Source organism: Gekko japonicus, unplaced genomic scaffold, assembly GCF_001447785.1.
Source record: "Gekko japonicus isolate JY-2015 unplaced genomic scaffold, Gekko_japonicus_V1.1 scaffold204, whole genome shotgun sequence".
NCBI classification, from domain to species: domain Eukaryota; kingdom Metazoa; phylum Chordata; class Lepidosauria; order Squamata; family Gekkonidae; genus Gekko; species Gekko japonicus.
This window is the reverse complement of record NW_015159716.1, coordinates 1,245,527-1,261,873: the sequence shown is the minus strand read 5'-3', so window position 1 is coordinate 1,261,873 and position 16,347 is coordinate 1,245,527. Positions and strand designations below refer to the sequence as shown.

Below are 16,347 nucleotides of genomic sequence, written 5' to 3'. Positions count from 1 at the left end.
CCTCCTCCTCCTCCTCCTCCTCCTCCTCCTCCTCCAGGGTTTTCCCCACCCTGGGGCATTTTTCAATTTGTAGAAAGCTCTTTCTTGCCCATTCACCGAATTTAAGTATCCTGGTTCGACAGACTTGGCTATTAGAATGTACAAGTGGGGACCCGCGTGACCCTTGCAGGAACGTTGCATCTCATATGCTTGCTTCTGCATCCTTCTCTCTCCCCCTTCTCAAACAATCTTCCACCACCACCCTTTCTCCCCCTTCCCCTTCTCTGTCAATTTCCCCCAATTCTTCCCTTCCCCTTCTCTGACCATCTACCTCCCTTTCCTCCCTCCCCTCCCCTATCAATATTCCCAGTGTTTTTCTCCCCTCTCCCCTCCTTACCTTGACAGTCTTCAGTTGCAGTGTTGGTGGCAGGGCCCCTGGCATGATCAACTGCACAGCTAAGTAACTTGTGCACGTGCGGTCAATCTCTATCTATATTTACTTTTAAGATTTTTATGTAAACCTGGGTTTTTCTCCAACTTTGGAGAAAAATCAGTTGGGGCCTGGCCCATGGATTTAGATATCTGCAGATCCGTCCACACTTGAGAAATAGATATATAGGTGATGGTTCCAAATGTGTGTAATCTTACAGTTGCGAACAGTGAACTTCTTTTGCAACGCTGTTGCCCACTATGTGGAGATTTTCCTGGAGCTTGGTTTTCACCATCCTGAATAACTTCATGCTGTCTGCAGGCTTGGCCAGTACAATGCCCAACCCCAATGCCAGTTCACGTATGAACAAATTAAATAGCACTGGCCCCACAAGCAATCCTTGTGGGATCCCACTGCCTACTTCCCTCCATTGGGAAAGATGTCCCTTTATTCCTGCTCTTTGCTTCCTCTTCTGCTTGTTCCTGATTGGTTCTTGAAAAACACTATAACTGTAACTCCGGGAGAAGATGCAAAGAAAGCAGCAAATGGAACCAATCGTGAGATATTATTATTTGTCAACCTGCAGTACTCTAGTGTGTGGCCCCTTTCCTGGCATCTCTGCTGAAGTTACTCAATAGGGAATAGGAACACACACACAGAGAGTTGAAGAAAGCCTGCAGGAGCTATAGCCTTCCAGACAGCTTCATTTTCTGTGTAAATAAACCCAATTTTTTCATTCTTTTTTGTTTTACTGTCTAGCCTGATGGGGTGTTCTGGAGAAATGGAAACCTTGCACAATGCCTTCTTATTTTGGTTGGTTCTAATGAAAGATATTAATTGTATTTTGGGCTTGGATTTCATTTTCTGTCATTCAGTATGAGACATGCTTTCCATCATGCCGTTAGTCACCAGCAGTATTCCTGTAAGACCTTGACTTATAGACTCACTTCCTCACCATGTTGCTGAATCTTCATATTGTGACCTTAGGGGACATATTAGTATCTGTTCTTTTCTGTTTTTACATAAATTTACTTATCTCTCCCTAACAAGCTGTGGAAGTGGGAGGTAACATTAAAACATTTAAATAGAATCCCAGATATCCCTACATTCCCTCTGCTCTTTCAATTTCTGAGACCACTGCTAATGTTTTGAAAGTTATCCGCATAAAGGCTAGGAATGTGAAATTCTCATGTGTACAAATTCAGCTACAAGATTACATGGACAGTTCGGAACACAACTATTAAGGGCAACTGTGATCATATTACCACAAAAAACATACCAAATCCAGCTGCAGGTCTTTGTTGTGCATCTGTACGTAACCATTTTTTTTTTTACTGGAAAGTACCCTTTTTATTTTAACACCATTCTCACAATAGGACACTTAAACAGTATAGCTATTTTGGTTGCCCAAATAAAATATTTTTTTTTAAAAAATAAGACGCATAACATTTCAGTTCATTGCCATTCCAACCCCATAGAAGCACATTGCTCTCCACAATGCAACAAGACATTTCCAAGCTGATCCAGAAATGCAGGCAAACAGAGGTAGAGAGGCAGTTTCAAAAGCAGAAGGGCAGAAACAAAAAAAAAATCAGATCTCAATAGAAGAACCACTATTTGTTTTCCAACATGATAGCATGAACATCTCAGCTGTTTGCAGACAGCTGTTTCCCTCTTTCATTCTCATCCAAGATCATTTGGAAAAGTTGTTACCATGGGTGTCTTCGGATGCTACAGTCCAGACAAGGGCACCATTTGTATTAACTCCTTCCTCAGTTAAATATCCAATGAACAGCCCAATGAGCCTTTCCTCACACAGGCAGGAAGAGTGCAAAGGAGCAGGGAGAATTCAGGCAGAGTTTCCTGTCAGGTATGTGTGTCATTTGACATATTAGCCAGTTGGGCAAGGCCATTCCCAACACAATGTGTTGGATAAGCCAACCTTCCCCCTTCTGTGCTTTGAACTGTTTGGTTAGTTCCAGGATTTGTTTTCAATGTCTACTTCCATGGGGCCGGGGGAGAGCCCTGGGCTTAGCCACTGGCTGATTGTCCTCTCCCTATTTATTTCTTCTTATCTCGCTATAGTAAGGTTAGTATTCATTGGCCTACTTTTGGGGGCTGGCTGGCTGGGTTTTGCAGGTTTCTTCTATCTTCGTGCTAAAGCAACCCTCTGAGAATCCATCCTGATCTCACGGAACATAGCCAGTTGTTGTGGTTTCTTGAGAGGATATCTCATGGAAGGAAGACATAAACCATTTCCATACACTGTTCTAATGTTTGAGCTCTTTACAAAGCACCGTAAAGTGCTACAATTCTTTAAAAAGTACATGAACACAGCCAGAGGTTTTGATCAATAAAACCAAAGGGGAGAGGAATGCTTATAAAGAGAAAGCATTGGCAAGACCATCGGCCATTCTCTTTCATTCACTGTCACCCCGTCAAGATTTCGCTCATGCAATGGAAGAATCTAGGACAGGTTCAACTGCAGCCATGAAGAGAGAGTTGAGCATTTTCAGAGAACAGGCATGTGGTTTAACACACAGGCCCCTTTGAGGGAATAAGAGTGCTCTCCAGATAGACACATTTCTGCCAACCTTTGGGAGCAAACAGAAGCAAAGGAGAACAATGCCTTTTATCCATAGGCATTGGCTACTCTTGTGGCCGCCATTTTAAAAAAGGACAACATGGTTGATTTCAGCCACAGTCACTGCAATCAGACCTAGCCCAGGTAATTAACAGGCTCTCTCTTCCATAAAGTTCTGTTGGGTAATAAGGCAAGAGCTGAATCAGAAGAACCTCTCACTCCCCGATTTAGTACAATTCTCCCACATTACGTTTCTGATAACAAGCTCTTTAATGAGGTTTTCTCCCCACTCAGTGCTTTGCTGGTGGGGTTATTTGTTAAAGCATCTATGAAGTGCTCGCTTTCCACATTATGCAGAAGATGACCTAGTCCTAGTTCCAAGGAATTTACACATTAAAAGGAAAAAGAGAGTAAATAAGAGAGGCACAGCGGAGGAACAGGCCACAAGTACAGTGACATTGCAACTATGTGCTAAATGAGGACGGATCCAGGCAAAACGTTTCCCAGAATCGTTGAGCAGCAGAGTCAAACAGCAGTTACCAAACAGGCTTTGAACCGAACATCCCAAGACATGGGACAGGAGATTCATCTCGTTTCTCCAAGTAAAACTCTAATGTCAAGACGGAGAATCCAGACTGGGGTGAAACAGGATAATAAGAACAGAAAGTGTCAACGGGACACCATGGGATGCTTCCAAGGAGAGATCCCAGATAAGAAAAATAAAAGCATGTAAGGAGCAGTGCTGTGGTTGTAAGCAGAGTTACACCCTTCCGTGTTCATTGAAGTCAATGGGCTTGCTAAGGGTAGCTCTGTTTAGGTCCCTGTCCTCCAGAGGCTCTGCCTCCAAATCTCCAGGAGATTCCCACCCTGGAGGTGGCATCTCTACCCCTCCACCCCCGCCGGTGGCTAGTGGGGACCCGGCAACTCTATTTTGCCCCCCATTACTCCGGTAAGCCTCCCACCTGCTGCCAGGCAAGTAGAGGCAACCCTCCTTGCTTCTCATTGTTGGCTGTTTATGAGAAGCTTGGATCTTCTTTTTCTTGGTATTTTTTCATATGTCCATGTGTGTGTGTGTGCGTGTGTGTGCACCTGGAAGTCATGGCGACCTCTGGTGACTGACCCCTACTGAGGGTCTGGAGGATATTCACAGATGTGGCTGAATAAAGCCTGCCCCTGCCTCCCACCTCTGGTATTTCAAGGAGGTCTCCCATCCAAATACTTGCCAGAGTCGACCCTGCTTAGCATCTGAGATCTGACGAGATTGGGCTTGCCTGGGCTATCCAAGTCAGGGCTGAAACTTGGACCTTCTTAACTTTGAAACTTCAGGATGAGTACTACTGTGGCTCTTGTATATGGATTATGTTGCTGATTGCCACCTGCTGTGCTTTGCATTTTATTTCTGATTTTTATCCTGGAACATTTGCATTGTAAGCTGCTTGGTAGATCTGCTGTGAACCAAAAACCCTGGCTATAAACACCTTACATACATAGACAAATACATACTACCAACCGGTTGCTCCTTTTGTCTTCTGCTTTTTTAAACTCTTCTATTTTCTTTCAAAACTATACATTATTTCCTAGCTTGTTATATTTAACCTGAAAAACAAAGGGAAACACGTTCAAAACCCTGCCATCTTTTAGTGTGCTTTTCAAAATGTGTTTTGCAGTCTATTCAAGACAGGGTTGGCAGTAAACTGGACCAAAAAAAGAAGAAGAAGCTCTTGTCCCTTTATGAGACTCCCATATGGAAGGTCTAATATTAGACAAATTTATTTAAATGCAATTAATTATTCAGGCAGTCAGATAAACAATAGCAATCTTAAATCTGTCCATGGTTTCACATTAAACTTTGTTTTTTTAAATGGCCTGGTCCAAAAGAATGTCTGCGAAGGATGACTGGATGCTGCGAAAGAGAGAATTCTGGGAAGTGATAGTGGCCATGTCAAGCATGCGGAAAAGGGAAAGAATACCAATCCCTGTCCAAATCCTCAATTCTGCACCACATTAAAGACATAGGGCCCCCTGACACCCCCCTTGCATGGCTGTGCCAGGAGTAAGTGCTCTATGATGTAGCTGTATCAGCTGCAGGACTGGTATTGGTAACACGTGACGATGAGCAGAGCTGTTACCACTGAGATCACGCTGAGGTGTCAGTGACAGTAACTGGGACTGACAGTGCCTATTTTTATGTGGCTTTCCTCCCCCAGCCCCCCTCTCTCACACATACATATTCCTTCCCTCCAGAGACTCCATGGCAAGACTGAGATAGATATTGTATTAAGGGAAGGGTGGCACAATTAAATACTCCATCACAGGCACTACAAACTACACAATGCTGCTTCCACACAGTGAGGGATCTCTGCACTCTGAGGGCCAGTTTGGTTTAGTGGTTAAGTGTGCGGACTCTAATCTGGGAGAACCGGGTTTGATTCCCCACTCCTCCACTTGCACCTGCTGATGTGACCTTGGGTCAGTCACAAGCTCTGGCACAGCTGTCCTTGAAAAAGAGCAGTTTGTGTCAGAGTTCTCTCAGCCCCACCCATCTCACAGGGTGTCTGTTGTGGGGAGGGGAAGGGAAAGGAGGTTGTAAGCCGCTCTGAGACTCCAAGTGAAGGGCGGGGTATAAATCCAATCTCTTCTTCTTCTGCACTCCATTAACGGTGGCTGCAAAGGAGCAAGAGGCCTATGCACTGACAACAGAGCTTCCACACATGGGAGTTTTCTGCTTGGTGGTGGTGGAAAGTGCCATCAACTCGCAGCCAACTTAAGGCAACCCTGTAGGGCTTTCAAGGCAAGAGATGTTCAGAGGTGGTCTGCCATTGCTTGCCTCTGCGTCATGGCCCTGGGATTCCTCAGTGGTCTCTCCTCCAAAAATTTAACCAGGGCCAACCCTGCTTAGCTTCTGACAAGGTCAGGCTAGCCTGGGCCATCCAGGCCAGCTTACTTTCTGCTCACTTTCTCCCCCTCTCCAACTCTTCCCTTCTACACATGCCCCACAGGGACTTTGCATTGGCTCTTGCGGACACCGTCATCACAGTTGCTGTGGTAACTCAATGCCCTTTTTTTGTGTTATCTTATTCACCTCCACTATCGCACTATAATGTGTATATTAAAATATGACACAGAAATAGCTAAGTGGCAGTAAATCATAATACCACTATAGCAAGTATTGATTTTTTAAAGGTCTCAAAAAACATCCAGTGTTGAGGTGGGGGGGAAATGTGGGAAAATAGCACTGTGAAAGGCTGAACACAGGAAAATGGTACAGATGTGGGAGGAACCCTTGTAGGGAGGGGAAACACGCATCGTTTCTTCAAAATTAATGCTTTGGGCTGCATTCTTTCAAAAAAAAAAAGAGTTTGTAGTAAAGCTGGTTTGAGAACAAGCATTTTGAGGACCAGGGAAAATGTGGAAACAAGAGCATTTATAGTACAATGTTGTGTGGAAGTTTGAAAGAAAAAAAGCACTCTGATTTGGAAGCCAAAGTGGAGAAAAACCCTCTGTGAGGAAGCAGAGTTAAGTCAGTTCAGTAGAAGTATCTAATGAGACTCCAGGTCCAGCAGCTGAAGAACAGGCTGTACAAGACTAGAAATAGGGAGAAGAACAGGTAAAACTTCAGACGATATCAGCAATGCAGACTGAGAACGCCACAAGATATCTACAGGCTTAGATGATTTTTAAAGGGAACAGACAAATCCAGGGAAGACAAAGCCATCAATGGCTACTAGCTGAATGCAACCTCCATGTTCAGAGGCAGCATGCCTCTGAATACCAAGTGCTGATGGGCAACAACAGGGGTACTCCATGCCAGAACTGCAGGACTTCTAGTGGGATGTGACTGGCCATTCTGGGAAACACAATGCTGGATTCGATGGACCTTTGGCCTGACCCAGCAGGATTCTTGTGTTCTTAGGGAAAGTTGATTCAAATGTTTAGCAACAGAGCATGGTACAGTCCTTGTAGAACTGAACCTCTCTCAAACATGTGCACAGGGGAAAGTACCTCATGGCAAAATGTCCCTGTACACTAAAAACTAACATACCGGGGATATGGTTTGGGCAGGGCTTTTTTTGTAGAAAAAGCCCAGCAGGAACTCATTAGCATAATAGGCCACATCCAACAGCAGAAACTCATTAGCATATTAGGCCACACCCCTGACAGCACAGCTCATTGGCATATTAGGCCACACCCCCATGTTACCAGAAGTGTGCTCATCCAGCCACACCCATCTTTTGCTTCTTATTCTGTTTACCTTGTTTGTTGTCCAAACCCAGGGCTTTTTTGTAGCAGGAACTCCTTTGCATGTTAGGCCACACACCCCTAATGTAGCCAATCCTAATGAGTTTCTGCTGTTGGGTGTGGCCTATTATGCTAATGTGTTCCTGCTGGGCGTGGCCAACTTGGAAGCCAGCCGGAACGGAGTTCCTGTGCGTTCCTGCCCAAAAATAGCCCTGGGTTTGGGTATAAAGTTTCTTCCTGACAACCTAATTCTGAACATTCAAATCAATTTTAACATAGGAATGCGCTACAACATGCGATCCGCCGCCACCCCCTTTTGCATATGACAGGGACCCGTCACGGAGGTACTCTTCCTTAAGAAAGAGTACCTCTATGACAGGCCCCCCCAATGTGGTGCCCACGGGCACCATGGGGCCCGCTGACATCATTCCTGGAGCCCGCCAAGTGCTTTTCAGAAAGTGGGCGGGGCTAGGTGGGGACTGGCTGCACAGATTAAAACGCATCCTATTAAACAGAGCTTCTGCCTGAAACGTTGAAGAAGTACTATTAAGAGTGATGCATAAAAACCTTGCTCCCTGACGTTTTGTGGTTGGCTCCCCCTCCTGCAGCAGCCGTTTTGTGACTGTGCCCACAGCCCCGTGTCAGAGTTCCCAAGGTGCCCACAGGCTCAAAAAGGTTGCCCCCCCCCCTGCTCCGTGGAGATTCTAATATCAAGCCAAAGGCAGACTGTGTCTTACACAGTTTGCTGGATACTCGGTTTGGTATCTTAGCCATTCAAATCCCTTAGTGGATCGAGCCAGTGAGTTTGGCTACTGCAGTAGAAAAGGGATGAGGGACTATGGGGGTAAGGAGATAACAATTTATGCTGGTAAGCATAAATGGGAAGAACATAGGAAGCGGGAGCACACGGGCAAAATGCAGGTGTCTTGAACTGCAGCAGCAGCAGCAGACAGTGGAGTCATGGAAGGCAGGGGTCATTTCCTGCAGGAGCGCACAGGAGCAGAGCTCCGGCAGTAAAGAGCCCAGGGGGCGGGCACATGCAACAAGCCCCACCCCCTGCTCCCAGCAGCCCTCAATCACAGCAAGAAACAGCCAGGTAAGTTGCAGAGCTCCCCCTGGCCCCCCGGTCCAAAACAATCTAGTGGCACCTTTAAGACCAAGTTTTATTCAGGTACAAGCTCTCCCTCCTCTGCCAGGACAGATCTGCGTGTTCCCCCCCCCCCAATAGCTAGCAATGGAAAAGAGTCCAGTGGAGCCTTCTGACACACTTCTGGTGATGTCAGGGGTGTGTGGCATATGCAAATAAGTTATGCTAATGAGGTATGCTAATGAGCTCCTGCACCTCTTTTTCTACGAAATGACCCCTGATGGAAGGAGATAGGACGTGGATGGTAAGATGAAGAATGGTCAGTGGACTGTCAGAAGCTGGAGAAGGAAAATATGGAGGAGAAGACGTCGCCGGGCGGAACTGGCCAAGGTGATCATGACAGCCGGGAGCCGCGAGGAATGTTCTTGATGACAAGAGGAAGAACAGTTTCATGTTGGTCTGCAGCAGAGCAGCTGGAGCCAAGTCCAGGAGCACCTCAGAGACCAAGAAGAGATTCAGCTTTTGAGAGTCCAAGCTCTCTGATGAGTCAAAGTACCTGACAAAGCTTTGACTCTCAAAAACTTATATCCAAACAATGCTGTTGGTCTCTAAGGTGCTACGGGACTCAAATCTAAATGGAAGAATGGTAAGACAGGCTGCTTAAGGAAGAGCAGAAAAATCAGAAACGAGGTTGTCTGCAGAAGGGGTCCCCCTCCCCCAGCTAGGATCCAAGGATTTCTGCCCAGCTTTCTCTCTTGGAAAGGAAGCAGAAGAGGGTTGACCACTGAGACTTACGCCTCAAAGCCTGGAGCCATAACGGTAAGGAAGGAAACTGCAGGACCAAATCACAGGGTTGTGGAGAGCAGATGGGCCAACCAACCAGGTTGCAAGTCTGGGCACTGCAGAATGGGGACTTTGCAGAAAGGGTTCCCAACGGCCTGGAGGGAGTAAAAAACCTCAGGAGCCTTTAATACTGACAATGGGATTGTTATTTAGCAGGTTATGTTTGTTTACCTCTGGGCCCAGAAAAAAATCCCCATTTCCACACATGGAGCCTCTGTTAAAGGGACAGGGCCTTTTCCCCCAGGCCTGTTGGCGACCCTTTTTGCAGAAGAAATGTCTAAGAGCAGCAGAACAGGATGAGAAGAGAAGAGGAAGGGGCTAGTTTATCAAGGAAGAGGCCTGGGCTCCGGAAGGGGCAGGCGAAGAGAAGGACGGATGTTGGAAGCCTCGGGCTGGGAAAGGCAGGGCCCAGGGTAGATCGAGAGAAGGGAGGGAGAGGGGGGAGGGAGGAGAAGTGAAAGAAGACAGGGTGGGGAGGGGGCCGGGTGAAGCGAAGGAGGCAGAGAAGGCCGAGGCGGGGAGAGGAGCAGCAGGCTTGGCGGGGCCACCAGCAAGCAGCGAGGCAGGGGCCATGCCAGCAGAGGCCTTGTCGTTGCTGTGGGTGCGCTGGTGGCGGTTGAGGTGGGAGCTGCGGCTGAAGCATTTGCCGCAGATGCTGCACTTGTAGGGCTTCTCCCCGGTGTGGGTGCGCTGGTGGATGGTGAGCTCCGAGCGCTGGATGAAGGCCTTGCCACAGTCCCCACATGCATAGGGCTTCTCGCCCAGGTGGATGCGCTGGTGTTTGATGAGGTTGGAGCTGACGCTGAAGCACTTGCCGCAGGCGTCGCAGCGGTACGGCTTCTCGCCGGTGTGCATGCGCCGGTGCTTAGTGAGGTCGGACTTCTGGATGAAGCCCTTGCCGCAGTCGCCGCACTTGTAGGGCTTCTCGCCCAGGTGGGTTCGCTGGTGCTTCAGCAGGTTGGAGCGCACGCTGAAGCTTTTGCCGCACTCGTTGCACTTGTAGGGCTTCTCGCCGGTGTGCATGCGCCGGTGCTTGGCCAGGGCCGAGTTCTGGGCAAAGCACTTGCCACAGTCTATACAGGAGTAGGGCTTCTCGCCAGTCTGAGTGCCTTGGTGCCGCACGCCCTCCCCCCCACCCCTCCCGCACTCGCTGCAAGCTGGGCGCCGCCAGAGGAAACTCTTGCCGCAGTCACTGCACTTGCAGGGCAGCAAGGTCCCACGCTGGCGCTTCCGCCGGGCTCCCAAGAAACCGCAGTCCGTGCAACGACAGGGCGGGTGCTCAGCACTCCTGTGCACGCGCTGGTGCCGCTCCAAGTGGGAGCTCTGCGAGAAGCCCTTGCCGCAGTCATCGCAGTGGTAGGGCTTGTCGCCAGCATGGATGCGCCGATGCCGGTCCAGGTGGGAGCTCCAGGCAAAGCTCTTCCCGCAGTCACTGCAGGTGTAGGGCTTGGCAGAGTCATCGGGGTGGCGGGTGCGCCGGTGCTGAAGCAGGGCACCGTTCAGTCCAAAGCTCTTGCCACAATCCTCACAAACGTAGGGTTTCTCCGTAGCATGGTGCGCACGCCGGTGCTTGGACAATGCCGCGTTCTTGTTAAACCCCTTCCCGCAGTCACCACACTGGTAGGGTTTGGTGCTGGCTTTGCTAGCCGGCGCAGTTGCGGATGCCAGGCAGCACTTGCAAGGGGAAGCCTGGATGCTGCTAAAGTGGATGCGCCGGTGGCGGTCGAGGTGGGAGCTCCAGGCGAAAGCACGGCCACAGTCCTCGCAGACGTAGGGCTTCTCGCCAGTGTGGATGCGCCGATGGCGCTCCAAGTGCGAGTTCCAGTTGAAGCCCTTGCCGCACTCAGTGCACTTGTAGGGCTTCTCCTCCAGGTGCTGCTTTTGGTGCTTGATGAGGTGGGCCGGGAGACCGAAGCTCTTGCCGCAAACGTTGCACTCACAGGGCCGAGCTGGGCTCACGCCCGTCTTCTTGCCCGCGTGGCTGCGCTGGTGCTGGATGAAGGCCGAGCCGACGCTGAAGCTCTTGCCGCACTCGGCGCAGCGGTAGGGCTTGGTGCTGGTGTGGCGCCGCTGGTGGGTCACCAGGGTGGAGTTGAGGCGGAAGCACTTGCCGCACTCATTGCACTTGTAGGGCTTCTCCAGGCCAGCACCACTGTGCAGCCGTGAGCGCTTGCCAAAGCCAAAGCCCTTCCCGCAATCGAGGCACCGCCCGGCATGGCCGAGCAGCCCATGGTGGCCCCGGGGGGAGAACTTCTTGAAGCCACGGTGAGTGACTGGCTTGCTGCTGCCCTGTTTCTTCCCCGAGGGCTTCTTGGGCTGCTCCTCCAAGGCCGCCTGGCCCGGGCTTTCACTGCCGGCCTTCTCCTTTGACTTCTCCAGCAGAGGGTCCGGTTGGGTGTCCACTTTCTCCACCGCGACATTCTCTCCGCCACCGTCTTCTTCTCTCCCTCTTCCTCCTCCATCCTGCTGTGCCGTCACCTCCTCCTCCTCCTCTTCCTCCTCCTCGTCCTCATTCCCATTGTCACTCATCATCCCATCATCTGCTGGAACAATGAGAGAATCCAGTGACTCCTGGGGTCTGGGAAAGGAAACTTGGAAGAAGGGAATTGAAAAAGGCTGTCATGCGTTCAGAGACCCGGCATCACAACTTGTCATTCCTCCCCACCCACATCCTGCTGACTCTCCTCAAGCCCACGTCCTCCCACACCGCTGCCCACAACCTGCCTTCAAAGGTACTCTGGACCTTCTGTGCTCAGTGAGGGAGGAGCCATGCTCAGGTTCAATCCCTAGCCTCTCCAGTGAAGCGGATCCAGCACAGCTGATGCGAAAGACCTTTGTCTGATGCCCTGGAAAGTGACTGCCAGTCTAAGGGGACAATACCGATCTCGATAAACCAGTGGTCTGACACAATTTCCGCACTGTCACTTTTGTCACTCGTTTTTCCCTATTGCTTTGGGTCCCCCCCCCTTCACCATGTGTTTTGCTTCCTCTGGGACTATAGAGAGAGCAAAACACATGGGAGGGGGGAACCCTGAAGCAATAGGGACAATTAACAGGGCTCTTTTTGTAGAAAAAGCCCAGCAGGAACTCATTAGCATAATAGGCCACACGCAACAGCAGGAACTCATTAGCCTATTGGGCCACACCCCTGACAGCACAGCTCATTACCACATTAGGCCACACCCCCATGTTACCAGAAGTGTGGTTATCCAGCCACACCCACCTTTTGCTTGTTATTCTGTTTACCTTGTTTGTTGTCAAAACCCAGGGCCTTTTTGTAGCAGGAACTCCTTTGCATGTTAGGCCACACACCCCTAATGTAGCCAATCCTAATGAGTTTCTGCTGTTGGGTGAGGCCTATTATGCTGATGAGTTCCTGCTGGGCGTGGCCAACTTGGGAGCCAGCCGGAACTCCATTCCTGTGCGTTCCTGCCCAAAATTAGCCCTGGGGACAAATGAGTGACAAAAATGACAATGCGGAAGTGGCCTTAGTATAAGACAGATTCATGTGTTTTATGTGTTTCCCACTTTCTGCCCCTTTTGGGGGGGGGGAATCCAAAGAGTTTGAACCCAGGTACGAAGCACAACTCCTTCTATCGGGTTTTCGGGCCAATAGCTGCTTCCTCAGTTCCCCACCCATAAAATGGCTTGAGCCACCACATCATCAAATGCTTTCCCGTTTCTCCCATGATGTGGTTGGTTATCCCTGGAGTCCATTCGGATCCAGCACAGCAACCCCACCAGCTACTAGCAGCACAAGCCCAATCCCTGTCCCACCCGGGCTTCTGTCTGTCAGTGTGCCACTGAAATCCATGGAGGCTACACAGCAGAGGCGCCTCGTAGATTGTGCCCTGTGCGTTTCCAGAGCAACCTGGCGGGTTCTGACTCCTCATCTGCAAGCAATTAAAGAGGAACTGCAAAGAAAGGGTAATTGCCTAGCAACCATCAAATCTGTATCCAATTTCCTTCCCCCCCCCACTCCTCCCCTGCTTCCCCCTCTGCAATTTACATTTTTGGTTGCCTGGTACTGATCGGGAACCTCAAGCATAGTTTGCTGCTCAGCCCGGCTTCTTCAGGGGAGATCTGATTTTCCCTGGCTGACAAGCGGCCTACGAGAGGATGAGGATTCTGCCTAGAATCCCACCCCTCGCTTGACCAGTGTTCTTCTCTCTGCCCATTTTTATTTTACCCTTCATCCGATGAGCTCCGGCCAATGAACATGGTTCTCCGGTTTTTCCTCAGGACAACCTTTTGAAGCAGGTTGGGCTGAGAACGAGTGGTGGGAGGAGATGCGGCTCAGTGGCAGAGTGTCTGCTCTACATGCAGGAGGTCACGGGTTCAGTCCCCGGCATCTCCAGTTAAAAAAGATCTGCCTGAGATCCTGGAAAGCCGGTGCCAGAGGCTGCATTCTTCCCATCCAAGGACTAACCAGGCCCGACCCTGCTTAGCTTCCAAGGTCAGACGAGACCAGGCGTGTTCAGGGCTGTATGGCCGTAGGTCGCTGCATTCTTAATGCTACCCCCTGTAAAAGCCCCCTGGGACAAATAGCACATCGGAGAGGGAAACAGATAGCTTCTATCTAGTACATGCTTTATCCCACCCTTTCTCTAAGGACCTCACAGCAGTATAGTTTTCCCTGTGTCACTTTATCCTTACAACAACCCTGTGAGGTAGGTAAGCAGCTCAGTGTCAACCAGCAAGGTTTGTGGCAGAGTAGGAATTCAAACTTGGGATATCCAGATCCTAGCCCATACCCCCCACAACACACCAGCACTCACTCACTGTGCTAATTTCCCCACTTACAAGGAATGATTAGAGTAGAGGAACTTACAGAAAGATGCTCCCTCCCCTGCAGGCTGAAGTGGGATGACCCGTTCTACCACTTCCACACTCACCCCTGCCCCATTCTGCCCTATGTGGAGACCAGGCCTGCGTTTCTGCTATGGTGAGATGGGCTACTTCCACGTGCCCAGGAGAACATGTGCATTTCACCTTGGGAGTAACATACCAATTTCTTATCACACATAAACTGTAAGTCTTTGTGTGTGTGTGTGTGTGTGTGTGTGTGTGTGTGCGCGCGTGCGCGTGTGTGTGTAAAGGGCCGTCAAGTCATAACATACCAATTTCTTATCACACATAAACTGCAAGTCTTTGTGTGTGTGTGTAAAGGGCCGTCAAGTCATAGCTGACTCACGGTGACCCCAGCAAGGGATTTTCAAGGGAAGTGAGAAGCAGAGGTGGTTTGCCATTAGTTTTCTCTGCAGAGTCTTCCTTGGTTGGTACCCTTCCGAGTACCGACTCTGCTTAGTTTCCAAGATCGGACAAGATCGGGCTATGCCACGCTGTCTCTCCTCCCCGGCAAGACTGAGTCACTGGCATGTCTGCTGTTTTCTGCTTCTCGTTAAGGTGCGAAGCCACCCTCCCAATGTTTGCCCAGAAACTCTGCAGCATCCTCTGGTGTTGCAAGAGGAACACGAAGTCTGGCTTCTGCAGCAGACTTACCAGGTGCCAGTCCTCTTCTCCGGTGAGATTCGGCAAACGCAGTTATCCGGGGCCAGCTGATTGCAATTTCCTCCGCTGTGGATGGCGGGGGACAACAGGGGGAGGGGAGGATGCAATTTAAAACAAAATTAGATGCAGCACTTTGGTAATGCAGAAGTACCATCCCCAAATCATCCTGCCCTCATTTAGGCCCCACCTTGTGACCTAGGAATTTGGTAAAAAAAACAACCCATCCCCCAGAGATAAGGGCTTTGTATGTTTTATGCCCTTCCCTAGAAAAAACTCTCAGGCTCTGATCCTTCCAAAACATATTTACTTGAGAGTAAGCCCTGCTGAAATCAATATAATTCCATTCCAAGTAAGCATGCCTAAGAACAGTTTGGGGTTGCCAGGCTCCAGGTGGGGCCTGGAGATCTGCTTTTACAACTGATCTCCAGCTGACAGAGATCAGCTCCCCTAGAGAAAATGGCTGCTTTGAAGGGGGGACTCTGTGGCCTTGTACCCTGCTGGGTCCCCTCCCCTCCCCCAACCCCCCACCCTCTCCCGGATCCACCCCCAAAGTCTCCAGGTATTTTCCAACCCAGACCTGGCAACCCTAGAACAGATCATATACATGACTTTCACTTTTTCATATCTGTTTGGCACATTTTTACTCTGTTTCTACAGGGCCTAGCTTTTCAAACAGGGTTTTGTTTTGTTGTGTTTGCTTTTTTGCTGGGGACTGCAGTCAGCATACTCCAGGAAGCAGAAGGACAATAAAGGAAACAAAGGCGAGATTCCATAGGAGCAGGACAACTGTACAGGGCACACTTGATGTCCCATCTGCTAGACATCGGAAACTCCATTCAATGCCTACTCTCATCTTTCAAGATCTTAAGATACCATTCAGTTATTTGCAGAACTTGGGTCCTAGATAAAAGTGTGACCTGTGAGCTAGGAAGTTAGTTTTTCCATAGGTGGCAATTCACTGGATGGCTTTAGGTAAGGAATTATTCTCTCAACTTCAGTCTCCCCCTCCCCAAACCTCCAGTTGTGGAGATGACAATATGAGTTACTGATCTCTTATGGAAATAATAGCTAACCTGTCTTACAGGGCAGTTTTAAGAATTACTGTGACCTGATCTAGACAATGCAGGCATCGAGAGGACATTTCTGTTTTCATATGACGTATTTGTTTATCTATAAGACTTTCCACATGCATCTGTCATATTGAATTAGTTGCTTGGCACCTCAGGAATTCACTTCAACAGCTTCACCATGAGTTTTGATTCCAAACTCTCTGAAAGAATGGGGACTCTCTAGCCATCCTTGTCTATGGTTCTCCTTTCAAATTACTGGCTTCTACAACTTCCTTTAAAAAACTTGCAATGACTTACAGGATAAGAAATGACTACAGCTTTGAGGAAAGTGGTATTTTTTAAAAAAAATCCTGTACATCACACCATGAAGATTAATATTTGTAACAGTCAATACCTGTGACAAGTACTCTTGCCAAATATCATGTCACCAGACAAGAACATGGCAAATATATTGTTTAGACCAGGTGTGAAGTATTGTATGTGAAGTGCCTCCACAACCTGGAAGTGCTTTGTTACTGCTTATGATAATGACGAGAAAGCCAGAATGGTATAGTTGTCAGAGCAGTGGCCTCTAACCCGGTGCCTGTGGACACCACAGCATCCA

At 49.2% G+C, this 16,347-nt stretch overlaps 2 protein-coding genes across 2 annotated transcripts in view; one reads left to right on the top strand and one right to left on the bottom strand.

The window, feature by feature from the left end:
- LOC107113128 (zinc finger protein 850-like) overlaps positions 1-16,347 on the top strand; it is a 148,849-nt gene that overhangs the window by 116,085 nt on the left and 16,417 nt on the right. The window lies entirely within an intron of this gene.
- LOC107111839 (zinc finger protein 345-like) lies at positions 9,481-11,691 on the bottom strand. Its single transcript, XM_015412916.1, has 2 exons — positions 10,431-11,691; positions 9,481-10,319 (listed from the first exon to the last, which is right to left on the bottom strand). The coding sequence occupies exons 1-2, from the start codon at positions 11,689-11,691 to the stop codon at positions 9,481-9,483; spliced, it is 2,100 nt and encodes a 699-aa protein (XP_015268402.1).